This window comes from Semicossyphus pulcher, unplaced genomic scaffold (assembly GCF_022749685.1).
Source record: "Semicossyphus pulcher isolate SPU_LCO1_2020_fin unplaced genomic scaffold, fSemPul1.0.p SCAF_15, whole genome shotgun sequence".
NCBI classification, from domain to species: Eukaryota; Metazoa; Chordata; class Actinopteri; order Labriformes; family Labridae; genus Semicossyphus; species Semicossyphus pulcher.
Window position 1 is genome coordinate 1,193,782 of NW_027211659.1, and position 26,302 is coordinate 1,220,083.

Consider the following 26,302-nt stretch of genomic DNA (forward strand, 5'->3'; position numbering starts at 1 on the left):
TAGCAATCCTATCCTGGATTTAAGCCTTTTTTATACCTAACGCGACATCCAAACAATCGATGGCACTATTGTGTGTAAGCCATGAGTCAGCATGAGCATGCAATGTTAGTCCCTCTGTTTGTTAATGCTGATGGGAAAGGGTTATTATGCATCCTCCCACAGGCTCTATAGTTCTAGATCAAAAGGATTCTGTGTCTATCACTTTTTGATTACTTTGATGAATATCAGGATGATTTTACTCCCTGGTTTTAAAGATGCCTGAATCAGCTTTCAGTGTGAATCTTCATGAGAGTAAATTTCTTCTGTTGTCAAACATTTTGACACCAAACTGCTTTAGACAAAAATGTCCCACAAGTCACCTTCAATCTCATTCAAAGGTTCCTGCTCTATTTTAAAAGTGTGCATGGATTGTATGAAGGCTGCAGCAATTACCTTTGTTTAATGGCCATCTTCCCTATTTGTTTCATTACCATTACATATTGTCAGATATTCAATAGAACTGCTGATCCAAACTGTGGATATTGTCAAGCATTGGACAGAATGTTTTAATGATCTCCAGAAGCCAACCAACATGTCCTCTGACGAGGAGGCAAAGTTTGAAGATCCCATATCCTTAGCAGAGGTCGAGGAGGTAGTCAAGCAGCTCCTCACTGGCTGGGCACCAGGTGTGGATGAGATTTGCCCTGAGATGCTGAAGGCTCTCAACAATGTGGGGCAGTCTTGGATAACAGGCTTTTTCAGTGTCGTGTGGAGGTTTGGAATAGTGCCAGAGTGGTAGACAGAGTTGGTAGTTCCCATTTTGTAGCTCCTGCTATTGGGATATCACACTGCCAAGCGAATGGGAATGTTTATTGTAGGGTACTGGGAAGAAGGGTTCCAGCAGATGGACTTTAGATACAGGTTTAAGAATGTAGATTAAATTCTTGCCATGAAACACAGTGGTCCAGCGCTTGGTCCTTGAAATGCTATTGGTGGGTCATTGGAGTTTGGTAATTCAGTCGACACATGTTTTGTGGAATTTGAAAAGACAAACAACTGTGTTCCCTAGGGAGTCCTCTGGTTGGTATTCCATAAGAATGGAGTACCTAGCCATGGCTATGAGCCCTCTGTTCCTTGTAAAACCAAATTGAGTTTTGTCATCGATTTTGTTTGTGATTTTCATGTACGCGTCTCAAGGCACAGCCACGGTGGAGTATGGTAGCTCGTTTAGGGTCCTCAAAATTGCATTTCTCCTTTTTGCAGATGATGTGATTCTGTTTACCTGAGACCTCCATTAGGCACTGGGGAAGTTTGTAGCCGTGTGTGAAGCAGTCGAGATGCCACTGAGCACCTTCAAGCCTGAGGCCATTGTTTCTTTACCGGAAAAAGGCAGATTGCTCCCCCGGATCAGGAGTGAGTTACGACCTCAAGGGAAGGAGCTTAAGTATCTTTGGGTCTTGTACAAGAGTGAGGATAAAATGGATCTGACATCGACAGACAGGTTGGTGCAACATCAGCAGTAGGATAAGTGTTGTATGAATCTGATGTGGTGATGAGCGAGTTGACCTGGAAGGCAAGGCTTACAATTTACTTCTCGAACTACGCTCCAACCCTCAGCTTTGGTCATGAGCTTTGGGTAGTGACCAAAAGAATTAGATTTCTGAATACAAGCGGCCAAAACGCCACTGCTCCTTCTCCTTTCGCACTTACCCAAAGTAATAGAAGTGGTTGGGATGAGAACAAAACTTCAAAACAAATATTCCAGTAGTACAGCTTTATTTATTCATTCAACAGCTTCACAAGATGAGCAATTTTTTATTCCATGGTCTCAGTGAATCATCGATTCTGCTTGGCTGCAGGGTGTCAATGATACCTGACAAATGACACCTACTAACTAGTTCTCATGAAGATGTACATCTGTTTAAAACTAGTGACTTCAGTATTTCTTTGCACTATTTGAACAATATGAAAACTTTGTGATCAGGAAAATTGACGACATATTGTCCCTCAGTTCTTCATCCTATGAACACCACAGGATGGCGCCCTTACGAACTTACTTATACAGTGGATCAGATCTCATTTGCCATTCAACATCAGGCTGGAACTGACAGAACACAATGTCTATCATTTGTTTTTTAGACAACGACACAGCTGGTTAGCTAGCTTTCTTTACTATTCAAGGTTTATGTGATGATATACGATTTTGTGTTATTCAAGCATTGAAGACAACAAAATAAATGAACAGAAAGAAGCCACAGGCTCATGTTTTGTTTTAAATTATTTTTTTTATTTCAAAGTGAAAATATCTAGCACATGTCCATGATACGCCTCATGCTCATGAACCTAGAGAGGCTCATGCCCATCTCCCTGAAGCTCCTGTACTCTCCGGGCCTCAGGTACATCATCTTGCCTCTGAAGTGGGGCTGCTCGTACATCAGCCAGTGGCCGTCCATCACGTTGCAGGACATGCAGTCGTTCATACGGTAACGCTCCATGATGTTGTCGCAGTCGTCCATCAGCTCATTCATCTGACCACCGAAGTTCTCCCTCTCGTAGATCCTCATCCTGAACTGGCCTCTGTGCTGTTTTTTGATAGAGAATAAAAACATATGATGATATCTCAATACCAACTTTGTCATCACCCATAGAACCATAGTAAGACAAAGGCTGTTTAATACCTACCATGGGGATCATACGGCAAGACCTGATACCACCAGTCATTCCCATCATGCTCATGTAGTCAGCGTACTCGCCCCTCCTCATGAAGAACTGGTTTCCCATGAAGTTGGGGCGGTCGTAGACCATGAAGCAGCCGCTCTCCACCCTGCAGGACTGGCACCTGCTCAGGTAGGAGGACATGTCGGCGCAGTCGCTCATGCACTCATAGGAGCGACCCTGGAAGTTCCTGTCCTCGTAGAAGATGATCTGAAAAAATGGGACATTGATTTAGTTATGTATTGCTATTTTTTCTAGAAATTGTGGTATTAATTATTTGTGTTTTAAGTTATTCTTAAGCTTACCTTGCCCATGCTCATGTCAGTGGTGGTCATGTTGTAGGTGAGCTGCTGCTGTGGCTACTGCTACTGCTGCACTGCTGTCCTGTTTGGTTTAACCCTTGCTTTTATATCTGGCCAAACCCTACAGAGCCAGTGGGCCCCCATTGTTTAAACCCCTGACCAAGCAACATGGTATAGAACACTGTACAGTTCTCTATTACTGTGCCATGTTGTTATATGACTGGGCCCTCGAAGACTTTAGAAATTGGACCCCGTTGACCAGATAAACAAAGCCTTTCTTTCTGTCTAAAGTTGCATGTTTCAATGTGCTTTTTTCAAGCGGCAGTTCAACTAAAGTTACATGAACTGTATCTTAATTTCTCACAGTGAAGTAATGTTTGCTCAACATAAGTCTGGTTCTGCTCGAGTTTTTTCTGACAATGTGCCGAATGTTGCTAAGTGCTACTCATGGTGATTCATGTTGGGTCTCTCATTAAATAACATAACAAAGAATACGGTCTAGACCTGCTCTTTTTGTAAAGTGTCTTGAGATACCTTTGGTTATGATTTGGCGCTATACAAATAAAATTTGATTGATTGATTGATTGGTTCATAAGGACACATTTGTAAAGTCACATTCGTAACATATTCATAACGTCACATTTGTAACGTGTTCATAACGTCACATTTTTAACATGTCTGTAACGTCAAATTCGTAACGTCACATTTGTGACGACACATTTGTAATCTGTTCGTAACGTCACATTCGTAACGTGTTCACGTCACATTTGTAACATGTCCGTAATGTCACATTCGTAACAGCACATTCGTAATCTTTTAGTAACGTCACATTTGTAACGTGTTCACAACGTCACATTCGTAACGTGTTCACGTCACATTTGTAACATGTCCGTAATGTCACATTCGTAACGTCACATTCGTAATCTTTTCGCAACGTTACATTCATAACATGTCCGTAATGTCACATTCGTAACAGCACATTTGTAATCTTTTAGTAACGTCACATTTGTAACATGTTCACAACGTCACATTCGTAACGTGTTCACGTCACATTTGTAACATGTCCGTAATGTCACATTCGTAACAGCACATTCGTAATCTTTTAGTAACGTCACATTTGTAACGTGTTCACAACGTCACATTCGTAACGTGTTCACGTCACATTTGTAACATGTCCGTAATGTCACATTCGTAATCTGATCGCAACGTCACATTTGTAACATGTCCGTAACGTCACATTCGTAACCTATTCGTAATCTGATCGCAACGTCACATTTGTAACATGTCCGTAACGTCACATTCGTAACCTATTTGTAACGTGTTCGTAACGTCACATTCGTAACGTGTTCAAAACGTCACATTCGTAACGTGTTCAAAACGTCACATTCGTAACATCACAATTGTAGCATCACAACTGTAATGTTACATCTGTATCATCACATTGGGAATGTCAAATTCGTAAAATCACATTCGTAATTCACATTCAAATTTTATTCTCACATTTGTAAGGTTATATTCATGATGTCACATTTGTCCAACACATTCACTTTGCAACACCACGTTGGTAACGTAACCCACACACTTCATCTAAACCCAAACCATGATCTTTTCCAAAACCTTACCGAGTAGTTTTGGTGACTAAACTTAACAAAGAAAAATGGTGTAACAACATTAAGTGCATATTCCACATGTTTGAGTCGTACAGAGGTGATGTTATGTTGCCTGCAATTGGTAGAAGTGCTAATCGGGGACAAACGACCTTTGAGGTCATATGGATTTGAGGAATCCTAGCCTTTTCCCATTATTTCGTTTTGCTTATAACTCTAACTAATATAGCCCAAATATCAAACTCAGCTAACACTTCCACAGAGAATGAACAAACAGATGTTAACTAACTTTACAGAAATTTCATGATACTTAATAATTGCAGTCAAGAACATAACACTGCTGAATGCATTCAACATTTAACCAGAATTAAGTGAACTGACTTTAACAATCGTATCTCATAGGACCCTGGAAACATTAATATGCTTCAATTTTAAGTCACTCTAAACTAATCTTTAGCTTGTGGTGGTTGTTAGCAGATACAAAACAGAATTTGAAGCTCAGTGATTTGATGCGTCTTATTAAAGTAGTCTTCGGGATTTGTAGCATTTCGGCAACATTCACCGGCTAGCTTAAGCTGCTACTGTTAGCTACAGGCCTGAGTTGACCACAACTGTACCTCTGATCTTATATTTTTGTAAAGTCTGAACCGCCTACCAACTTATACGTCGCACAGTTGTTCATGCAGGGTTTGAAACCTGTACTTGGGTGGCCACTTAACTAAAGGAGGCCGTTTATTTGGAACAGCTGCTAGCAGGTTAATGTTCTAATTAATGAATGTGCAAAGTTCTTGTTATTGAAACTCAGCATTACTTTAGCCTTTAAATATCCTTGATAGCAAAATTAACTTTTCATTTTTTATACTGTACTACATCTTGATTTCTCACATGTAAATCATGTGACTTTTAATAAAAAATATTTAGTCTGTATTTTTATGCTGCTTCAGAAAATTCAGAGCGTTATTTTGATTAAATTGTTTTTCTTATTATCAGCAACCCGTCAACAGCTACATTTGTCATCAGCTTAAAGCATCTTATGGTATCTACCAGTTGCTAGTTATCTCAAAAATCAAATATGCTGAATTTCATGAGATATTTTTTGGTGTAATACTGTGCAATATTTCCTTTATACAAGTAGACATAAAACAAAGTAGTGCAGAAGTTGCTTTATTTTAGTTGCATTTAATACATTCAGTGAACATTCAGTAAACATTTAGCAAGAGTCCATGATGCGCTTCATGCTCATGAACCTGGTGCCGCTCATGCCCATCTCCCTGAAGCTCCTGTACTCTCCGGGCCTCAGGTACATCATCTTGCCTCTGAAGTTGGGCTGCTCGTACATCAGCCACTGGCCGTCCATCACGTTGCAGGACATGCAGTCGGACATACGGTAACGCTCCATGATGTTGTCGCAGTCGTCCATCAGCTCATGCATCTGACCACCGAAGTTCTCCCTCTCGTAGATCCTCATCCTGAACTGGCCTCTGTGCTGTTTTTTTTAGGAGAAATAAAAAACAATCTCAATATCAAGTTTTTGGACTGTTTTCACCAGTAATAGACTCACAGCAGGACGAGTGCTGTTTTAAACCTACCATGGGGATCATACGGCAAGACCTGATGCAGTCCCTCATTCCCATCATGCTCATGTGGTCGGCGTACTCGCCCCTCCTCATGAAGTACTGGTTTCCCTGGAAGTTGGGGCGGTCGTAGACCATGAAGCAGCCGCTCTCAACCCTGCAGGAGTGGCACCTGCTCAGGAAGGAGGTCATGTCGGAGCAGTCGCTCATGCACTCATAGGAACGACCCTGGAAGTTCCTCTCCTCGTAGAAGACGATCTGAAAAAAAGTGAATTGTATTGGTTGTGAAAAAAGTAGCAAGAGAGAACGCTCACATTTTGTAAATAAGTAATTTGTGCTTATTAAAATTAGAAGTTTAGAAGTACCTTGCCCCTCATGTTCATGCTGGTGTTGCTCATGTTGGCTGCTGTTGGGTTGTTGCTGTTGCTCCTGAACTGCATAACTACCTGGTTTAACCCTTTCCTTTTATACCTAACCAAATGTAAAGAATCAGTGGGCCCCCTCATAGAACCCCTTACCCAGCAACTATTACCATTGACCCCGTAGAATGCTGAGGTTATGTCCATTTTTCAGGGGACAGAGTACCTTGCAGGCTTTAGAAAGGCCTTTTCTCTCATTACTGAAAGCATTCCTAACAATGCTGGTAATGTGATGAATTGGTTGGCCCACGTGACGTTTGAAAACTGTGCTAATGATCTGTACGGGGCTATTTTTATTGGGTTAATTATTTTAGTTGAACTTCTGAATTATAATTTTGTTACAAACACACAGGGTTAATATATCGGTCATAAATTGTGTATTCTACGATTTCATGTTTGGCCTTTTTTCCTGCCAAAGTTTTTTTGTGGGAGTTTTTCTTTAGTTGATTCCAGGTTTTAAGGAAACATGGAATTGTTTGCTGTTGAGACTGTAAAACCCTCCGCAGCAAATTGTGATGTGTTGCTTGAGTCACGTCATTTCACACACAAAAAAATACTCAACCATATATCCTACATTTATTTATTCGTGCTTTTTCAAGTATTGCTCTAAAAAAGCAATTGGAAGGGGCGCAGTCCTCGTCGCACTTATCGCAGGTTCGACTCCCGGTCTGCCAATCATTCGGTGCATGTCATCCCCCACTCTCTACTCCCAACATTTCCTATCCATCTTCAGCTGTCCTATAAATAAAACCAAAGGCCAAAAAAATAATCTTTGTGCTTGCTTGAGGTGTTTTTTTCTCATAAAAGAGTTTATGTGCTAAATAGGAAATGGAATCACCTCAAACAAGTAAGTTCGTAGAGCTACTGTGAGTCATTTTCGGTTTGTTTGGATTTTGGTGACCCCTGGTAACAAAGAGGTACGTCGTTCCTCTTTGCTGTTTTATGGCAAATCTCATCCTGCTCCTCGCTGTTAGTCTTTTTCTTAAATTATCAATCTTGATAGTCTTGTTTGCTTTCGTAGGTAATATCGAGGCATCAGTATTAATTTCATAAGCAGGGTTAGGGTTAGCTTTGTCTGCTAAACTGCTCTGATCCACACTCCAATCGAGAAGGGGGCGGTAATGCAGATCCATTTCATTGCATAGCCTTGATTCTGCACAGCACTGACAATGGCCAATACTAGCTGATGTGAAACGCATGTAAAACTTGATGGCCAAGATGACTTGCTTTGTTTTTGCTTCACAGCCTCTACTTCTTCTATTCTTCTCACTGGTGGATTACAGGCATGCATAAAGCGAACCTGTGCCTTCAGACCAGACTGTGCTCACAAGTCTAGTTTACTTGATCCAAACCAGGTGATGGAGACGCGTCTTAATTCACATTTCTGTTTTGCAGCATTTCAAAAGCTTAAAATGCGCTTCATAATTAAAAGAAACAACTTACAAACAAAGTTATGAATCAGTAATGATTTACTCATGACTTAATGTGAAATGCACAGGATGATTAAAAATATACTGCAAATACAAAAATGTTTTGCTGACTTTGTTAACAATCAAGAAAAGATGGTTTTGCTTTAACCATGTGTGAAATACTGTGAGCGGTAAAATAACTTTCATATATGTTGTCACCTCATACAACACCAATCCAGCACCTCTTTTAAATAGTGTACGAGGGAGGTGCAAATACAACAAAGACATTTTCGTTTAAGCTTTAATATGCAAATCAGAAAATGTTTAATAGCAAGAGGCTAAGGGCCCATTTCTTTTCTAAAGTAACAGCAAATCTGTAAATTGTTCATCTCCATGGTTACATAAGTGTGCTCAGTAAATCGTTCAGCCAATTGGATTTGAGTTTGTTGTGTGGACTGATGGTGGTGCCAGAGAAAAGTTCAGGAAAAGGTCAAGCTCAACAATAGCGTTGGGTTTCATACTCTGAACAATATCAACAAAGCGTTGTTGAGGTTTGATTTTGAACTAACAATGGCAATAAGGTAAAAGGTCAAGGGGTTATCTAAATCGTTAGTCTGATCAATTGGGAATCAAGAATATTCAAACTAAATCTCTTGACAGTCTGGAGAGTAGCCTCCCAGAAACAGTTTAATCTTTAATAGTATATACTGTGTATTTTCTGATGGTGTGTCAGTGTTTTTAATAATATGCCTCAGTTGGACATGGGTTGAGGCTTAAGTTTAAAATGATAAACCTTCTGTCTTTAAATTAGTCGTTTTCTGAGCAATTCCCTTCCTTAGAAAATCTCAATTAATTAAAAATGTGGGCTGTTTGCAAGTCTACCGTTTCGTTACGATGCGTTCCGTCAATAAAGGAAATTGTCCCATTAAAGAACTCCTTTTTCACCTTGTTTTTTTTAACCACTTAGTCCTTTAAAGAGTAAAATACTAATACTTAGTGGTGACTTATTCCATAAAACAAAGTTCTCTGGATAATTACCAAATTGATGGATACTTTTTTGGGAACTCTGCCAAAAAAGTTTCTCTTCTGTGTCACTGTTTTTCATCAATATTATGTGAAAACTAATTTTTTTATTTAGATTTGGCCAAAGAAGAAATCCTTACATTTTGGACCTGAGCTGCTGCAAGCAATAGCATCAGATTTGACGGGCAGATCGGACTGATAGATCGGTGCAGATTAGCATACTGTGACATACTGGACTCTTGGCATTGACAGAAAGCTGCAGTGTGCATTGGTAGTTTGCCGAGCATTTGTAACCGGTAAATGGGCTGTCTCGGTATCCTGTGTACTGCAACAAGAACCGTATCCTAACTGTCTTTTCTGTAATGTTTCACTTATTTTTGGGACTTCTTTTATAAAGGTGTGCGTGTGCTCAAAGTTACACTTGACAGAAGAATGGCTGCTTAATCCTTCAGTCATTTCATATTAAAAGACTCAACAGGCAAAAACATTTTGTCAAAAAACTTTATTACTTTGGCTTATTTAGACATTTTCTAGAGAGCTGTTTTTACATGTCCATGATGCGCCTCATGCTCATGAACCTGGTGCCGCTCATGCCCATCTCCCTGAAGCTCCTGTACTCTCCGGGCCTCAGGTACATCATCTTGCCTCTGAAGTGGGGCTGCTCGTACATCAGCCAGTGGCCGTCCATCACGTTGCAGGACATGCAGTCGGACATACGGTAACGCTCCATGATGTTGTCACAGTCCTCCATCAGCTCATTCATCTGACCACCGAAGTTCTCCCTCTCGTAGATCCTCATCCTGAACTGGCCTCTGTGCTGTTTTTCGAAGAGAATAAAAACAAATTGATATTTGAACATCAAGTGTTTTGGATGTGATCAGCCATAGATGTAACAAAGCATTAAAGATGCTGTATTAAACCTACCATGGGGATCATACGGCAAGACCTGATGCAGTCCCTCATTCCCATCATGCTCATGTAGTCGGCGTACTCGCCCCTCCTCATGAGGTACTGGTTTCCCTGGAAGTTAGGGCGGTCGTAGACCATGAAGCAGCCGCTCTCAACCCTGCAGGAGTGGCACCTGCTCAGGAAGGAGGTCATGTCAGAGCAGTCGCTCATGCACTCATAGGAACGACCCTGGAAGTTCCTGTCCTCGTAGAAGATGATCTGCGAAAGGAGAACATGTAGTGAGTAGGCGTTTCAATTAAAAAGTAATGAATTAATTGATGATCAATTAAAAATAGTTTGTGAGGTGGGTGTGCTTACCTTGCCCATGGTCATGGTTGCGGTGGTAGTTCTTCAGAGAACGATGCTGCTGGTAAACTGATGCTGGTCCTGTGTTAACCGTTACTTTTTATACCTGACCGAACCTAAAGAATCTGCAGCTCCCATTGTTTAAAGCCCTGACCCAGCAACATGGTATAGAGGCCTATAGAGTGCTGAGGGGCATTTGTCTCATGTCCATGTGACTGGATCCCCTAGAAGACTTTAGAATGGATTTTTCCATAGGGAAGCCATACAATGAGCATTCTTTGAAGTTACAATACAGAGTGACAAACAATAGGCCCTTTTACACTTTTCAAACCACACTGTATGGCCCTCTGATAGGTAAGTAGACAATTTATAGACATGACTATTAGCAGAGCAGTCTGACATGCCAGTATATAATGTATATCTGTACGAACAAACCATATAAGTTGGATGCTAAACTTTTTGAACTTATCATGACCTTGTATGTTGCTATCATTACTACTTTCAAAATAGTGATTTTTGACTCTTACTGCCCCTTTCTCTGATCATCACCTCATCATGATATTATATTCCTTATGAATAAGCAGTATACAGATATTCAGTACGTTTTATCACACACTTAATGTATATTTTATTTCTGTAAAACAAACATTTTTACAACTATGTTTTACTATCTTGTCATTCATTAATTGTTTATACACCAGTCTTTGCCTGTAGATGGTTTATATATTTGTTGATAAATGCATTAATAAATGTATCAGTAAATGAATACGTTATAGTTTGTTAAAATACATTAATTAATATTTAAATATATGCTTATTCATCCTAAATAGGGACACTTTAATTGAAGATTTTCCCTCAAAATGACTGTACTTACACTGACTATATATTGTATTTGTTTCCGGGCCATATATCCAAGTACTGGGTTATGTTAATGTTAATGTAACAAATGAGGCTTTGAGGATACAAGCTCCGCCCACTTTAATGCTGTTGGGGCAGCCCTTACAAACTTACATATTGGAGTTGAGATTCAAAATATACTGAAACTCCTAATTACGACTTGTAAAATAACCTCTGACCCTACTAAATAAGCGTCAGCAGCCCCCCCCTTACTGCTGAGTGGAAGCCGTCCTCCTTTCCTCTTGAGCTGTAGTCGTCCCCAGTTCCTGCTGAGTGGTGATGCCAGCTCCCTGCTCAGTAGTCCTGGCACTGGTGTAGTGCTCAGGTCTCTTTCTGTCAAGAAACCTACCTTGACCTATGTCCTGATCCTCAGCTGCCTTGGTGTACCACAGAAAGATCCTGCCCTTCTCCCACCTCCGGTGGCTACCCATCTGCACTGAACACCTTAAGTGGCAATCCACCCCTGTCAACTTCCTCCAGATCGGTATTCCGACATTGCTGGTCTCCAGGTCAATCTCCAGAGTTGCTGTCTGCCTGACGGTTCCTGCTTGGCGTCTTCTCTGCCCCCAGGCCATCAACCCGACGACACCTCCTAAGCCCCTTCCCTGCACCTATGCCAACTAACCGAGTGTTCTTTCTCTGTCCTGACTCCAGACCGTCTTCCTAAGGGTTCCCGCTCAGCCTCTTCCCTGCCCCTAAGCCTGAGGTATTAAGCATGACCTTGGTCCTGCCTATAGGTCGTCCTATCCTCAGGCCGTCTGCCTGAAGGCTCTTTCGGGATGGCTGTGTCTCAGTGGTAGAGTCGGTCGTCTTTCAGTCGGAAGGTCGGAGGTTCGATCCCCAGTTCCCTCAGGCTACATGTCGAAGTGTCCTTGGGCAAGACACTGAACCCCAAATTGCTCCTGGTGGCATAGCCAACGGGTATGAATGTGATATCTGTTTGACAGTTGGGCACTTTACGTAGCAGCCTCCGCCATCAGTGTATGAATGTGTGTGTGAATGGGTGAATGTGATATGTAGCATAAAAGCAGCTTGGCGTGGTCGCTAAGGCTAGAAAAACGCTAAATAAGTACAGTCCATTTACCATTAATTTCTAAGCATCTACCCTGCCTCCAGGCCATCCACCTAAGTATTCCTTCTCTGCCCTGCCCCCAAGACTGTCTGCCTGCAGGCTTCTTCTCAGCCTCTGCCCTGCCTCCATGCCTTCTGCTTAAGGTTTCCTGTTTTATTCCTTCTTCTACTTCTTCCCTCTAGTTCTTAAATTGATGCTATATAGCAAAGTTTCAGTAGGAGGACCACACCTCAACCGCGCCTCTTCCGGAATTCCGATAAATTCAATCCTAACCCTCTCCTCCTCTTTCGCTCTCGTATCCTGCACCCCTCCCTCCCGCCCCTTTTCTTTCTGTCCTCTTATCCGTAGGGCCCTGAGGGGGTTCTTCGTGCCCGGGTGCTACGGCAGATACCCGGTAAAGCTTCCCCAAAACGCTAACTGCAAGAACTTCGACCTCTCCATGCCTAAGCATCATTATCATTAATCAATAAATTGTTAAATCATATCCTGTTGATGGTGTAGTCCTTGCTAATGAACCCACTATTCTTGGTGTTCCTGATGGCTTGGTGAGATACCTGGTATCTATCACGAGGAGGGAAGTTCCTCTCGTCTATGTCCCTTTTGTTAGGCTGTGTTTCATTAATTGCAGTGATCCGAGACCATTTTCATTCTTTGATGCTCACCTGTCCTGATTTTTAACACTTTCCTCCCTTGTTTATTACCTTTCTGTGTGTTAAAATGCCCCGCCCTGATTGTCCTCACCTGAGCCTTACTTGTGCCTGATACACCTGAGTAATCTTCCCAGTGTATTTAGCCTTTGCCTGTCTCAGTGCCAGTGCCATGCGCTGCAGATAAAACACACTCATTAGGGCCAATGGCTCTGATTGTAGTGAGTCCATTACAACGCGTACATGTTAAAAGTTGACCATGTTCACCATATTGCTATGCCATGTTAGCATCCTCACATTTGCTAACTTATAAAAACACAGTACAGGTGAAACTAGTGGTGATGTCACTGGTTTCGCAAGTAGACCAACTTGGTCATGACACAATGTATTTGACAAATTAAAATTTGGACCTCCTAGTGGCGCTCGATATAAAATAAGGGGATCGCCAATTCAACAATCACCAATCCAAGTGAGTAGTGTTGATATATAAATTTGGCTTTGAACGTGTGTTACCAGAAGATGTCTTGCTGTATTTCCTAAGTGTAATACAAAAAGCTGATGTACCAAAATGCGAGGGGCCAAATGTTTGACGTGACACAGAAAAAGCGAATTAAGACTCAGGTGGCCATTATGGTGCAGGATTTTAAGGCCTTTTAGTTCTACAACCATCTTTCAATGTTATGCTTAAATGTTTGTAATTAGTGAACGTCTTTCTAGAAAGGTTATACTAACAAAACAAAATGACACCACAGTTTAGAAAGTCATAACATTTATTGAAATTAAAATGTACAATTAGTACATGTCATGATACGCCTCATGCTCATGAACATCATGCTGCTCATGCCCATCTCCCTGAAGCTCCTGTACTCTATACTGTACTATAATTCCATTGTTATATGCATTTAGGTTTGTTACTTATATGCTTCATGATGATTACCCAATGATGCCCTGCTCATCCCCAGTGACACCCTGTACCCAAAGCAACCAGAGAAATTAAAGTCAGAAGAGTAGAGTCGGTAACTTTTTTTTATTTTAGAGAAAATTTAGTTGCAGGAATCCATGATGCGCCTCATGCTCTGGAACCTCATGCCGCTGGTGCCCATCTCCCTGAAGCTCCTGTACTCTCCAGGCCTCAGGTAAATCATCCTGCCTCTGAAGTGGGGCTGCTCGTACATCAGCCAGTGGCCCTCCATCACGTTGCAGGACATGCAGTCGTTCATACGGTAACGCTCCATGATGTTGTCACAGTCATCCATCAGCTCATGCATCTGACCACCGAAGTTCTCCCTCTCGTAGATCCTCATCCTGAACTGGCCTCTGTGCTGTTTTTCGAAGAGAATAAAAACAAATTGATATTTGAACGTGTTTTGGATGTGATCAGCCATAGATGTAACAAAGCATTAACGATGCTGTATTAAACCTACAAAGACTAAGACACAAGAACAAACTGTAGACCTACCATGGGGATCATACGGCAAGACCTGATACCACTGCTCATTCCCATCATGCTCATGTTGTCAGCATACTCTCCCCTCCTCATGAAGAACTGGTTTCCCATGAAGTTGGGGCGGTCGTAGACCATGAAGCAGCCGCTCTCAACCCTGCAGGACTGGCACCTGCTCAGGTAGGAGGACATGTCGGAGCAGTCGCTCATGCACTCATAGGAACGACCCTGGAAGTTCCTGTCCTCGTAGAAGATGATCTGAAAATATAATTGAAGGGTTTTAATGGTCATACTTACATATTTGTAGAATAATCAATGTTGATTTATTTTGATTTATTCCTACCTTGCCCATGTTGATGGTAGTGGCTTCCCAGATCTCTGATAGAACTGATTGAACTGATACCCTGCCAGTCTGAACAAGTGTCATTTATACCTGGCGAGAGACAAAGACTGTGTGCCCCTCTATTGTTCAAAGGCCTGACCCAGCAACACACTATAGAAGCCTATAGAGTTTTGAGTTGCTTACCCATTTACCAACAGGGTCACAAGCTCTAAACAGAATTTTCCTTTAGCACGGGTAGAGCATATTTTTTGTTTAAGTCGTGTATTTGGTTATAGATCAATTCATGTGCTACAATACCCTCCCTTTTTCATCCCCATGAATCAAAAGGGTCCAACAAGCTTAGGTTTTTACCAATGCTAAAGGTTGATTACCAATCATCTATCACTTAATACCACACACTGCCCCTGAATTAGTGTTCATAAAGAAGATTGGTTTATAATAAGACTTATTATGGAATATCATGATAATGACTATTCCTTTAGGATTATCATCACTTTAGGGTCCGTTTACCATCAGGTTAAATCAGTAGTCTCAAATGTCAGTTAGGTGGCCTTGAATGAAGAGATTGAGGCCAAAGGCCTTAACATACATAGACTCAATTACAAGACTGCAACTACTGTTTATTGTTTAATTTACCAGTTCACACCGATGGGATGTCTGACTCATACCAGCATTTTTCACGACTTATTATTTACACTCACACAAAGTTAATAAATTTACTTGACAAAGCAGGATGATATACCGTATAAAGGGTATTGTATCTGAACAGCAAATTCATCTATTGTTGACTTCAACTGTTACAATTACGATTACTACAGCCTTTATCATTACTATGCTTCTTGCGCTAATTTATTTTTTGCTAATTTTCACACTAGTGTACCACTATTATTGGCATTGTTCTGCTCGAGGTTTCTGCCTGTTAAAGGAAGTTTTTCTGCCAATCTGCCGAATGTTGCTAGGTGCTACTCATGGTGATTCATGTTGGGCCTCTCTTTAAATGACAGAACAAAGAGTCGGTCTAGACCTGCTCTTTTTGTAAAGTGTCTCGAGATAACTCTGGTTATGATTTGGCGCTATACAAATAAAATTTGATTGATCGATTGATCTATAAGCTACAGTATGACCTGTCCTGTAGCTACTTGTTTGTATCATTTATGAGCTATGTTGGTGTCTTTACGTTCTGGCCTCTTTTCTCCCTTTGAATCACAATCAGGGATGAGGGACAAACCTTGTGAAACTGATCATTTGGAATGTGTTTGACTTTGTGCTGAGGATATGGACACATGGATAGAGCTCTTACTTTGGATAAGTACTGGATGGCTCATAGCAATAGCCTCAGTGCCCCACACTACCGTAGTAGTAGCCTTCTCCAAGTCCATGAAACACGTTACCTGGATGAGCAAACTCTTATGACCCCCCCAGTAACCCTGCAGGGGCATAGAGCTGGTCCACTGTTCCAAGGCCAGGAGGAAATACCCACTGTTCCCAATATCCAAGGTTCAACAATCAGCAGGAGCTTTCTTTCCAGAACCCTGGAACCCTGAAAAACTTTACCCAGGTGGCTGTGTACTGTGATAACCAGATAATGACTGTGCAGCCTCTGGTCCCCCTAATTCAAAATTGGAACCACCACCCTAGTCCAACTAGTGGTGTGTCAGCCAAGACAGCCCAACAATGTCTAGGGCCTCTTAGCATCTCATTTACACCTGGTACCTTGCTACTAAGGAGATCCTTGACAAGCTAAGCAACCTCTTTTTTTTGTAACCTCATGATTGCATCTCTTCTCTATGCAGATGATGTGGTTCTTTTTGCTTATTCAAGCTGTGGCCTCCAGCAAGCACTGGGGTGGTTGGAGTTGAGTGTGGAGGAGTTACTGCCTCAAGTGAAGGGTTTTATGTATATCTGGGCCTTGTTCAAGAATTAGGTTAAAAATGATCTTGAGCCTGACAGACTGATTGGTGCAGTGTCAGTTATAATGCGGTCATGTACTTATGGTTTAGAGAGAGCTGAGTTAGATGGTAAGGCTTTTATTTTATCAATTGATCTATGTTCCGGCCCTCATCTACGCTAATGAGTCATGGCAAGTGACTGAGAGAATGATAAAGTGGATACAAGCAGCCAAAATGAGTTCCCTCGGCAGGGTGGCTGGCCTCTGCCTTGGAGAGACGGAGGATAAGGCACTCAAACATTTGGAAGCTTCTGGTAGAGCTGCTGCGCATTTGCATCAAAAGGGGCCAGCTGGGGTTGGTCAGGCATCTGGTTAGGATGCCTCCTGGGCTCGTCCCTTTGGATGATTTCTGGGCACGTCCAAATGGGAGGAGATAGAGACCCAGAGCTTGCTTGAGGGATTATTTCTTATCTGGCCTTGAAATGCCTCAGCATACCCGAGAAGGAGCTGGAAATCTTTGCTAGGGAGATGGACATCTGGACTAACTTTCTTGTATAAGCAGAAGAAAATGGATGTTTTATTTGAATCAGCGTTTGTAATGTTGCAACAAGAATTACACTTAAGTTATGTTTTTCATTTTAGTGAGTAGGACTACAAACCTTGGTAGAAAATACATCAGGTCCAATACGTTTATTTAAGTTGCTGGTTGTGTCCACGGTGTTGCATACTGTTGCATTGATTCATTCCAACAATATTATGAAATTTATGTGAAATTCTGCGACAGCTGAAAGTTTGGAAGATAAGCACTGTATCTTCTATGCCACAGTATAGGTCAACCTCCAAAAGTACTGTATCCTGCTATTTATGTAATGCAAGCCAAGAGTGCCTTTGCATAAGGCCCCTGTTGCCTGGCAACTTCTACTGTACTATTATTTCCTGTTGTCAGCTGTTGTCCAACTCGGTAAACTGCCAATCCAAATTGAAACCAGTTTCTCCAGAATATATCAAATTAAAAGGTAGAAATTGGATTGATGTGATTGTATTTATTCACCAACACCCTCTATGATTGTTATCCACTCACAAATACTATCATTCAAATATTTATTGATTTACCAACTTTACCTGGTTAAGAATATGTCTGTACAGTTTGTGGAAACAGGTACACCCTACAGTGGAATATGTGCAGTCGAAACAGTCGTTTGAATTGTAATATTTTTAGGAATTTGAATGATGAAGTATATCTGCAGATTTATTTATGGATAACACAAAATATATATTGATAAATATCAAAGGTAAAATGGAAAGATTTATATAACACTTGAAATTAATTGTACAATTATGATTTTATTTTAGTGTAATTCCATTGTTATATGCATTTAGGATTTTATTTATATGCCTCCTGATGATTACCAAATGATGCCCAGCTCATCCCCAGTGACACCCTGTACCCAAAGCAACCAGAGAAATTAAAGTCAGAAGAGTAGAGTCGGTAACTTTTTTTTATTTTAGAGAAAATTTAGTTGCAGGAATCCATGATGCGCCTCATGCTCTGGAACCTCATGCCGCTGGTGCCCATGTCCCTGAAGCTCCTGTACTCTCCGGGCTTCAGGTACATCATCCTGCCTCTGAAGTGGGGCTGCTCGTACATCAGCCAGTGGCCGTCCATCACGTTGCAGGACTGGCAGTCGGACATACGGTAACGGTCCTGGACGTTGTCACAGTCGTCCATCAGCTCTTTCATCTGACCACCGAAGTTCTCCCTCTCGTAGATCCTCATCCTGTAGGATCCTCTTTGCTGTAGAGGAAATATTTGAAAAATGATCACGTGAACCATTTTGAGATACCCGAATGGAGATACTACGCAAGGAATTCATATCTTACCGTGGGGATCATACGGCAAGACCTGATGCAGTCGGACATTCCCATCATGCTCATGTAGTCGGCGTACTCGCCCCTCCTCAGAAGGTACTGGTTTCCCATGTAGTTGGGGCGGTCGTAGACCATGCAGCAGCCGCTCTCCACCCTGCAGGAGTGGCACCTGCTCAGGTAGGAAGTCAGCTCAGGACAGTCGCTGCTGGTCTCATAGTGACGACCCTGGAAGTTCCTGTCCTCGTAGAAGATGATCTGCAAGCACAACAATGTTTCATTAGTAAAATAACCAGTGAGTTTTAAAATGTTTAAATTGGAGTGTCCTTTTATTTTTAATTTTTTTGGATGGACCATTCCCAGTACCTACCCTGCCCATGGTCATGATTGTGTTTGTTCCTCAGAGCTGAGTAGTGGCTGCTGTGTAGTCCTGTCGGTGGTAACGGTTACTTTTATACTTGCTCAATGTGAAAAAAGTATGTAGGGCTTCCATTGTGCAAATCCCTGAGCCAGCAACATGCCATAGAAGCCTACTGAGCAGTCAGGGCGCTAAAGGGTTATTATCTAGCACTATACCACTGTGGTGGAAATGCATGTACTGTATACATGCTGCATTGTTGTCTAACAGAAAGACAATAAAGGGAAGCTTCCAACTGTAATATGACCTCCATCCTGACCCCACAGGGCATTGGATGTGTCACTTACTAAATGGTAAAAAGCATTAACTTACAAATATAATACTCAAAAGAAAATCAAGCTGGATGTTACATAATTATCTGACATCTGAATAGGTACATAAAAAAGGTTTTATTGAGAATGGATGCGTTTTTTAATATATAATACTTCTCTTTTAAACTGTTGGATGCCCTTTATACGGAAGATGTAACTGGTCATTTCTCATGTCCTTTTTTTTTTTATCAATCCACAAACCACACGAAATTTGAACTTACTAGAGACAGAACCTTTATGGTCATCTTGTACATTGTTCTTCGTATAAAAAATTTGTTGAAGTTGCTTTAACTCAACCAAACTAGAACTTAGTTGTTGCAAAAAGGTGATTTGGGTTCATAAGCAAGGGGATGACAAATTGTGATTTTCTGTCGTAGGTTTGGAGGACGTGTTAAATGAATACCAGAATGTTTTCTACAAATATGATAACTGTGATAACTTTGAACCACCTTGGAAGCATCTATTGGAGCCGTATCGTACATGCTAAAAACATATTAGATAACGTTTTTCTCCGTCCAATTTTGTCCACTTCTAGTGTTTTCCTTGTGCACAATCCTGAGCAACTTCAGGCTGTTACTTTACAGACTTTGAATATAAGGTACGTGTGCTTATAGGAACTCATTACGTCCTTAAATTAGGGATGAATGACTTTAGTTTTCTTTGGCTTTATTTCGCTAACCAGCGTCATAAAGGATCACTTTCCTTTTAATTAAAGATTCACATGTTCCAGAGCGTTAATACACTTTTAAATATGTTTGGTGTCTGTGATGATAACCCGGCATGCTGTGGGCTGTGTTTTACTGTTGTACAATTATGGGGAAAAAAAGTTTCTATACGTTTTTAACATTTGTTCCATGACTGTGCGCAGTGACCTCACTTGACCTGTGTCTACTTTTTATCAAGGCATTGATCATTAATTCAATATGCAAAAAGGATTAAAGGACATCCGTAGTCGGAGTCTGAAGACGCTACAATTCTTATAACCACAAACCCTTTTTTAGAAAGTCTTCATTTGGACCAGAAACACAACTGTTTATTGCTTTTATTAACTCTTTCATTGTTAAAAAAATATATTGTATGAATCTGATTGCAACTTTTTACTGCTTTAATTGACTCTTTGTTTTAAAGGCTCAGCTGCCCCTGAGCAGAGCCTTATCAAGTGAATGAGCTTCCTCTGCACAACCGTGACAACATTAGCTCAGTCTTTACAGTTGACCCAATCCTGGTGCGTGCATAGACCTTCACTCTCAGAAAGTTACGATGATAATTGCACTGTTCAAAGAATAAATGCATTTATATAAAGATCCATTGTACCAATATGATTCAATATGGTTCTTTTTGTTTTATTCTCCATCTTGTTTGTAATTCCATGAACGAGTCGTCTGCAGAGATTAAAAATGTACCTAAATGATTTATTCTTTCTTTAAGCCAAATCCTGTTTGTATTTGCAAACATATTTTGTCCTGTAGCCCGCATACTGGCCAATCACATCAAATCCACAGATAATATGAGGTGTCAGAGGTCTAACATTCAAATGTTGATAGCACAAAGATATGTATTTTTAATCTATTTAATATACTCGCCTATTGAGCCAGCACACACAATGCTAGAACCGTTAGCATTAAAGCTAATATTACTCCACCTCAATTTTCCTGTTTTATAAGGCAATAATAATTTAATGTAATGTGGGCTCTAAGAAGAGACAATAATGTTATGTTTTGTGTATAATGAATAAACCAACCCTTCCCCCCTTGTTACCTAAGTGCACTTTATAGATGTTTTAAAACTCATGCTGTCAGTCGGTCGGTGTCTGTGATCAGTGCTTAATGAATTTAGCTTGTTTAAAAAGGGGCATGCTAATGAAGCTATAGATCTATGTACTCACAGTATGACCTGACCCAACATGAACTATGATGTCTCTTGTATCTAACGCAGGTGTTTCAGGGAAATCATGCAGTCTCACAGCTCACATTTACATCGTTTGAAATTCATTTTAATGCATCATATATGACAGAAGACATTTCAATGGTTGAAGAAGTCTGGCTGTGGGATACAATTATTAAAATAGCAGCACAGAGGATGCTGATGATGTGTGCAATTTTGTCTCAGATTTTTGTGATAGCACCTTCAAATTCTTCTCGGTTTTAAAACTCAACATAAATGATAAATTTAAAAACTCTTTATTCATATTTAATGATTACATTTTCAAGAGTCGAGCCTAAACTGTTCTTTAACAGGAGTCCATGATTCGGCGGATGGATCCGATCCTCATGTCCATGGGACCCATTCCCATGTCTCTCATGCTCCTGTACTCTCCGGGCTTCAGGTACATCATCCTGCCTCTGAAGTGGGGCTGCTCGTACATCAGCCAGTGGCCGTCCATCACCTGAGCAGACTGGCAGTCGGACATACGGAGACGTTCCTGGATGGAGTCGCAGTCGTCCATCACCTCATTCATCTGACCTCCGAAGTTCTCCTTCTCGTAGATCCTCATCCTGAAGGGACCTCTGTGCTGTAAGACGAAGAGACAGCAGATCATAATCACAAATGGATCCTCCTGTGCTTTGGTTTTAATTTAAAGTTTGAGGGCTTATCATGAGTGACTAACGAGTGTCCTACCATGGGGATGTTGCGACAGGAGCGGATGCAGTCGCTCATGCTCATCCCCATCAGGCGCTGGTTGTCGGGGTACTCTCCCCTCCTGGCCAGCATCTGGTGGCCCATGAAGTTTGGACGTTCGTAGACCATGAAGCAGCCGCTCTCCACCCTGCAGGAGTTGCAGCGGCTCAGGTAGGAGGTCAGCTCAGCACAGTCGCTGCTGGTCTCATAGGAGCGACCCTGGAAGTTCCTGTCCTCGTAGAAGATGATCTGAAAATAAAACAGGACAGTGTAGAAACATTCTTGTTGTGGAGCTGAAATGTACTTAAATAGAGCGTAAAATGTTCTCTTACTCTGCCCATTTTGGTGTCCAACCTGATGCCTGATTGCACTGCTGCTTCTCCCAGCTGCACTCCGTGCCACTTTTATACCCAGCATGATAGCTAAATGATCTATAGAGCCATTGTGTAGAATATCTGAGTCAGCAGCTCAGCATACACGGCTATAATGTTTGTTAAATCGCTCTGTAAATGGTTATTATTCCAGACTGTATGCATCTGGTGCCGTGCCAAGTACACCAGCTGTCCTGTGGGGGACAGGTGGGTGACACAGATCAGCTGGGACTCTTTGTGCCTCTACTCTTTGTCCCATTCACATCATCAGTCAGTCGGATACATACATACATTAAGTTATGTTGAACTTAATAAAATATGGTGCTTTTATACTGTAATGCTCTTCTGTTTAAAGAAGAGGTCAGATAAAAACTAAGCTTCATCTTTTTACACTTTTAAATGAATCTTTTTGCGTAAAGGGAATGAAAGGAACGAGAGAGAGCTACCTGAGATTCTTCAACTTTCATGTTTTTTTTCATGTTTTTGAGACTTTAGACAACAAGTCAGCCACGTATCAGAGGGAAGTGTTCCTCTTACATCACTGCATTCATTTTCTTTTTTGATCATGTTTAACATCAACAGTAGCTACATATGAAAAGTATATTTATTCAGCTCATCTCTGGCAACAGTGAATACAAAACACAACAGCAGATATGCCAGAATTCAAGTTTTTATTTTTACTTACTTTACAAATGAATGTCTTCATAGACACCACTACATGTATGGATTAAACAAACAACTGTGTAAGAATTAGGTTCATTGTTAAGTTACATTTAGATACAGTGTGATCAGGTCTAACAGTAAAACACAAGTGTTAATACATTTACGGCAGTATAACACTGAAAGGGTCCATTTTTCATGGTTGTATTTTCTGTGCAAGTTTAAAGTTAAGTAAGGTGAACTATTTTTTTTGTTGACATTTTCACCTTTACTGACAGCTGAGAGACGGAGAGTGGGGGATGAGCTGCAGCAATGGGCCAGGGCTGGGAGTCAAGCCTGCGGCCGCTGCTTTGCAATCTGTTAATGGGACGCCTGCTCTACTGAGCGGAACGAGCTCCACTACTCGCTTACTCTTCCTGTTCGAACATCATACTTAATATAATCTGAGTAACATTTTCATTCAGGGCTTTTTTTGCAGTTTCCACCGTCGTTCTTATACTAGAACTTAAGTCGGGTTACTTCAACTTTCTCATCCTCTTTCGTTTCATTAGACTAACTCAGAGTGAATACATCTCTGTTGGATAAATGTGCTTTGTTCATGATGCATTTTAAGTGACAATGTTTTTATTATGTTGCAGGAAGCAGGCGTCCGGTCTCAGACAGATACAAACTAAAAGAAGGGAAGATTAAATTCACCATATCTATGTGATAAAATATGCATAGCTCAGATGAGTAACCAAAATACAGTTAATCAAAACTAAAGTACATTATAAGCATTATAAGCATTTATTATATTTATGCATACCGGTCGAGCTTAAGACTGCCCTCTGCTCCCCGACTGAGGATGACCGGGATCATTAGAGCTTCTCCTCACAGGGCCAGAGACAGTGAACAACTGTTCTCACAGGTTTAACATTATTAAACTGAATAAATGCCTTTATGATACTACTTCCTGTTTATAAGTTCTATTGTATAGATGTGGTAATTTGATATGTAACTAGTTAACAGTAACAGAGCCGGCTGACGGAGACAAAGTTAGTTTCCTGTTTTCACAGTTACCTTTTCTGTTTGATGTCTTAAACTACCGTATCTATAATTTACAGTGTTAACAGTCTAATGAAAATCCTACTGAGCAACATGTATATTTAATTTATAGGGTCAGGTGGTCACTTAGCTTTATGTGTAACATTGGTGCAGGTGCCCCCATCTCTGCATGAGAGCTGCAGGGCTGCACACTCACAACAGACAGCAGGTGCATGTATGATAGTGCACTCAATGTCACTAAATGGGCTGAAATATAGTCGTATATGTTTGGCTCTTTGTGCTGTTCATATGCAATAACAGTCATAACATCTAACTACATGACTTAACACAGTTTAAATAGAGTGTGTAATAAAATAAGCTGTGATGACTCGATGTTTGATTTATGTTGCAGAACGAGATGCAGAGAGAACAAGTGAAACAACAACATGAGAGGAAGATTTGGTTTGAATTCACCCTCATATTACAATGTGCATGTGGATGTACCATTCCTGCTCTCCTCACCGGCCTGTAGTTTGAAGTTTGTGCATCAAACTGTGAAAGTGAAACTCAGCTGGATGAGAAATGATGAACACTCTGCAGGTTTATTCCCCCTAAGACACAAAAGAAGCCCATCCTCTGTTTGATTTAAGACAACATTACGACAAGGTGATGTTTGATTCTTCTCTCATTTTATTCAACAACATATTTCTCTTCCTCTGCTTCAGCAGGAATCCATTATGCGCCTGGCGGAGCTGAGCCTAATGCCGCTGTATCCCACGTCTCTGGGGCTCCTGTACTCTCCGGGCCTCAGGTACATCATCCTGCCTCTGAAGTGGGGCTGCTCGTACATCAGCCAGTGGCCGTCCATCACATTGCAGGACTGGCAGTCGGTCATGCGGTAGCGGTCCTGGATGTTGTCACAGTCCTCCATCAGCTCGTGGCTCTGGCCCTGGAAGTTCTCCCTCTCGTAAATCCTCATCCTGTAAGAGCCTCTGTGCTGTGATGGAGACACGGAGGATTTAGAACGCAATTTTGCTGCTGCAGACGTTGTAAAAGTGTCAATGCTGAGAGTGCCATGCAGAGTTTATAGTCTTTCTCTTCAGGCATTTACTTTGTAACCCCAAATTTAACGGCACAGCAAGAAAATAAAAGAAAGTAGCAATCTGTATTTAGAATTGGAATAAGATTAAAAATAAAGTCTTTTCATATCGGTGCATACCTGAGGAATTAGACGGCAGGAGCGGATGGAGTCACTCATGCCCATGGACATGTAGTCGGAGTACTCGCCCCTCCTCAGGAAATACTGGTTCCCCATGTAGTTGGGGTGATCGTAGACCATGAAGCAGCCGCTCTCCACCTTGCAGGAAGTGCACCTGCTGAGGTAGGAGGACATGTCGGAGCAGTCGCTCATGCACTCATAGGAGCGACCCTGGAAGTTCCTGTCCTCGTAGAAGATGATCTGGAGAAAAAGACAGAAAGTGCTTTGATTTGCCTTTTTAAATGTCATTTTGTCAGCTTTTTTTTTTTTCCCTTGTTTTCATTGTGCGACTGAAAAGACAGAAACTTGCTTGTTCTCTGCTCGGCTCAGTACATACCTTGCCCATGTTTGACGATCTGTGTTTGTGGGAATCTGTCCAACGACCTGCGGCTGCCAGCCGGCTTTTATACTTTATACGCGCTGTTACAGGGTTTTGTCATTCAAATTATCTGGAAGCTGATGAATAAGCAGCTCTGCGATCGCTGTTAATTTCATTTCTGCCATCATGATCCAGAACAAAGGGAGGGGAAATGGGTGGAAGTCAGAAGGGAAACGAGAGGAGGGAGAAGAACGGAGCTGCAGATTTGTACACATTTCTAGGAGTAGAGAAGATTAGTTTGATGACAGTTTAAACGGTCCGTCTGCCTGAGTTTGTCATGCTCTGTCTGGCTGCGTCTCTAGTTCAGACCATGGATATCCTAAGGATAAGGATGACACATCGCAAAAGTCTTCAGAACTATTTTTTTAATATTTCCAAATGCACCCAAACCAGGACAAAAAACAGCCTGTTTTAAAACATGAAAACATTTTACTACATCCCCTTTTTATGCTCTATAAATCTGTCCCAAAGCATTTGGATGCTCTTATAATGTATTGTTCACATAACTGGTTTGTATGTTTGTTTCTTCTAAAACCAAAGTGAGTAACATAAACAGTTTGTCCATTCTGTCCAAGAGTTCCAGAGAGCCTTGAAGGTGCAGCCGTGAGCCACAAGGCAGGACCCTGAAACTGAAGCTCCTAAATGGATCGAGTCATCTGTAATCATATCTCATTAGTCCTGTGATTTTGCAGCTGTGACATGTCCAATGATTTCTGTACAAAAGACACATCGCTGTGCACAAAATCTGTCGTTAGCCAATAGTCACATACGAATATTTTCCTGTTTCTATATTGAATAGAATTGAACTGAATCTAACTGAATAA

The 26,302-nt window shown here is 41.3% G+C and overlaps 7 protein-coding genes across 8 annotated transcripts; all 7 read right to left on the bottom strand.

Moving 5' to 3' along the window:
* Nucleotides 1-2,285: 2,285 nt before the first annotated feature.
* LOC138592353 (gamma-crystallin M3-like) lies at nt 2,286-3,029 on the bottom strand. The gene is made up of 3 exons (XM_069663135.1): nt 3,000-3,029; nt 2,662-2,904; nt 2,286-2,561 (listed from the first exon to the last, which is right to left on the bottom strand). The coding sequence occupies exons 1-3, from the start codon at nt 3,027-3,029 to the stop codon at nt 2,286-2,288; spliced, it is 549 nt and encodes a 182-aa protein (XP_069519236.1).
* A 2,784-nt stretch (nt 3,030-5,813) lies between these two features.
* Nucleotides 5,814-6,617, bottom strand: LOC138592420 (gamma-crystallin M3-like). Its single transcript, XM_069663225.1, has 3 exons — nt 6,543-6,617; nt 6,193-6,435; nt 5,814-6,089 (listed from the first exon to the last, which is right to left on the bottom strand). The coding sequence occupies exons 1-3, from the start codon at nt 6,615-6,617 to the stop codon at nt 5,814-5,816; spliced, it is 594 nt and encodes a 197-aa protein (XP_069519326.1).
* A 2,955-nt stretch (nt 6,618-9,572) lies between these two features.
* Nucleotides 9,573-10,210, bottom strand: LOC138592421 (gamma-crystallin M2-like). Its single transcript, XM_069663226.1, has 2 exons — nt 9,953-10,210; nt 9,573-9,845 (listed from the first exon to the last, which is right to left on the bottom strand). The coding sequence occupies exons 1-2, from the start codon at nt 10,145-10,147 to the stop codon at nt 9,573-9,575; spliced, it is 468 nt and encodes a 155-aa protein (XP_069519327.1). The 5' UTR covers nt 10,148-10,210.
* Nucleotides 10,211-13,941: 3,731 nt separating this feature from the next.
* On the bottom strand, nt 13,942-14,700 carry LOC138592278 (gamma-crystallin M3-like). 2 transcript variants are annotated; one of them, XM_069663025.1, is made up of 3 exons: nt 14,686-14,700; nt 14,358-14,600; nt 13,942-14,220 (listed from the first exon to the last, which is right to left on the bottom strand). In XM_069663025.1, the coding sequence occupies exons 1-3, from the start codon at nt 14,692-14,694 to the stop codon at nt 13,942-13,944; spliced, it is 531 nt and encodes a 176-aa protein (XP_069519126.1). In that variant the 5' UTR covers nt 14,695-14,700. The 2 variants fall into 2 exon arrangements, with proteins under 2 accessions (XP_069519126.1, XP_069519125.1); XM_069663024.1 differs by lacking the exon at nt 14,686-14,700 and having other exon boundaries at nt 14,358-14,633.
* Nucleotides 14,701-18,089: 3,389 nt separating this feature from the next.
* On the bottom strand, nt 18,090-18,824 carry LOC138592279 (gamma-crystallin M3-like). The gene is made up of 3 exons (XM_069663026.1): nt 18,810-18,824; nt 18,455-18,697; nt 18,090-18,368 (listed from the first exon to the last, which is right to left on the bottom strand). The coding sequence occupies exons 1-3, from the start codon at nt 18,822-18,824 to the stop codon at nt 18,090-18,092; spliced, it is 537 nt and encodes a 178-aa protein (XP_069519127.1).
* A 2,574-nt stretch (nt 18,825-21,398) lies between these two features.
* LOC138592392 (gamma-crystallin M3-like) lies at nt 21,399-22,128 on the bottom strand. Its single transcript, XM_069663185.1, has 3 exons — nt 22,120-22,128; nt 21,788-22,036; nt 21,399-21,680 (listed from the first exon to the last, which is right to left on the bottom strand). The coding sequence occupies exons 1-3, from the start codon at nt 22,126-22,128 to the stop codon at nt 21,399-21,401; spliced, it is 540 nt and encodes a 179-aa protein (XP_069519286.1).
* A 2,434-nt stretch (nt 22,129-24,562) lies between these two features.
* On the bottom strand, nt 24,563-25,445 carry LOC138592396 (gamma-crystallin M3-like). The gene is made up of 3 exons (XM_069663189.1): nt 25,437-25,445; nt 25,061-25,300; nt 24,563-24,838 (listed from the first exon to the last, which is right to left on the bottom strand). The coding sequence occupies exons 1-3, from the start codon at nt 25,443-25,445 to the stop codon at nt 24,563-24,565; spliced, it is 525 nt and encodes a 174-aa protein (XP_069519290.1).
* Nucleotides 25,446-26,302: the final 857 nt, after the last annotated feature.

What these genes read in the sequence shown, in the direction of transcription:
- LOC138592353 (XM_069663135.1), bottom strand. Translation starts at nt 3,029, where the DNA reads ATGACCACCACTGACATGAGCATGGGCAAG. An exon ending in CTGACATGAGCATGGGCAAG is followed by an intron (nt 2,905 to 2,999) that starts GTAAGCTTAAGA and finishes CCATTTTTTCAG; the next exon opens with ATCATCTTCTACGAGGACAG. An exon ending in CTTGCCGTATGATCCCCATG is followed by an intron (nt 2,562 to 2,661) that starts GTAGGTATTAAA and finishes ATCAAAAAACAG; the next exon opens with CACAGAGGCCAGTTCAGGAT.
- LOC138592420 (XM_069663225.1), bottom strand. Translation starts at nt 6,617, where the DNA reads ATGCAGTTCAGGAGCAACAGCAACAACCCAACAGCAGCCAACATGAGC. An exon ending in GCATGAACATGAGGGGCAAG is followed by an intron (nt 6,436 to 6,542) that starts GTACTTCTAAAC and finishes ACTTTTTTTCAG; the next exon opens with ATCGTCTTCTACGAGGAGAG. An exon ending in CTTGCCGTATGATCCCCATG is followed by an intron (nt 6,090 to 6,192) that starts GTAGGTTTAAAA and finishes TAAAAAAAACAG; the next exon opens with CACAGAGGCCAGTTCAGGAT.
- LOC138592421 (XM_069663226.1), bottom strand. Translation starts at nt 10,147, where the DNA reads ATGAGCGACTGCTCTGACATGACCTCCTTCCTGAGCAGGTGCCACTCC. An exon ending in CTTGCCGTATGATCCCCATG is followed by an intron (nt 9,846 to 9,952) that starts GTAGGTTTAATA and finishes TTCGAAAAACAG; the next exon opens with CACAGAGGCCAGTTCAGGAT.
- LOC138592278 (XM_069663024.1), bottom strand. Translation starts at nt 14,633, where the DNA reads ATGACCATTAAAACCCTTCAATTATATTTTCAGATCATCTTCTACGAG. An exon ending in CTTGCCGTATGATCCCCATG is followed by an intron (nt 14,221 to 14,357) that starts GTAGGTCTACAG and finishes TTCGAAAAACAG; the next exon opens with CACAGAGGCCAGTTCAGGAT.
- LOC138592279 (XM_069663026.1), bottom strand. An exon ending in CTTGCCGTATGATCCCCACG is followed by an intron (nt 18,369 to 18,454) that starts GTAAGATATGAA and finishes TTTCCTCTACAG; the next exon opens with CAAAGAGGATCCTACAGGAT.
- LOC138592392 (XM_069663185.1), bottom strand. An exon ending in CCTGTCGCAACATCCCCATG is followed by an intron (nt 21,681 to 21,787) that starts GTAGGACACTCG and finishes TTCGTCTTACAG; the next exon opens with CACAGAGGTCCCTTCAGGAT.
- LOC138592396 (XM_069663189.1), bottom strand. An exon ending in CCTGCCGTCTAATTCCTCAG is followed by an intron (nt 24,839 to 25,060) that starts GTATGCACCGAT and finishes TCTCCATCACAG; the next exon opens with CACAGAGGCTCTTACAGGAT.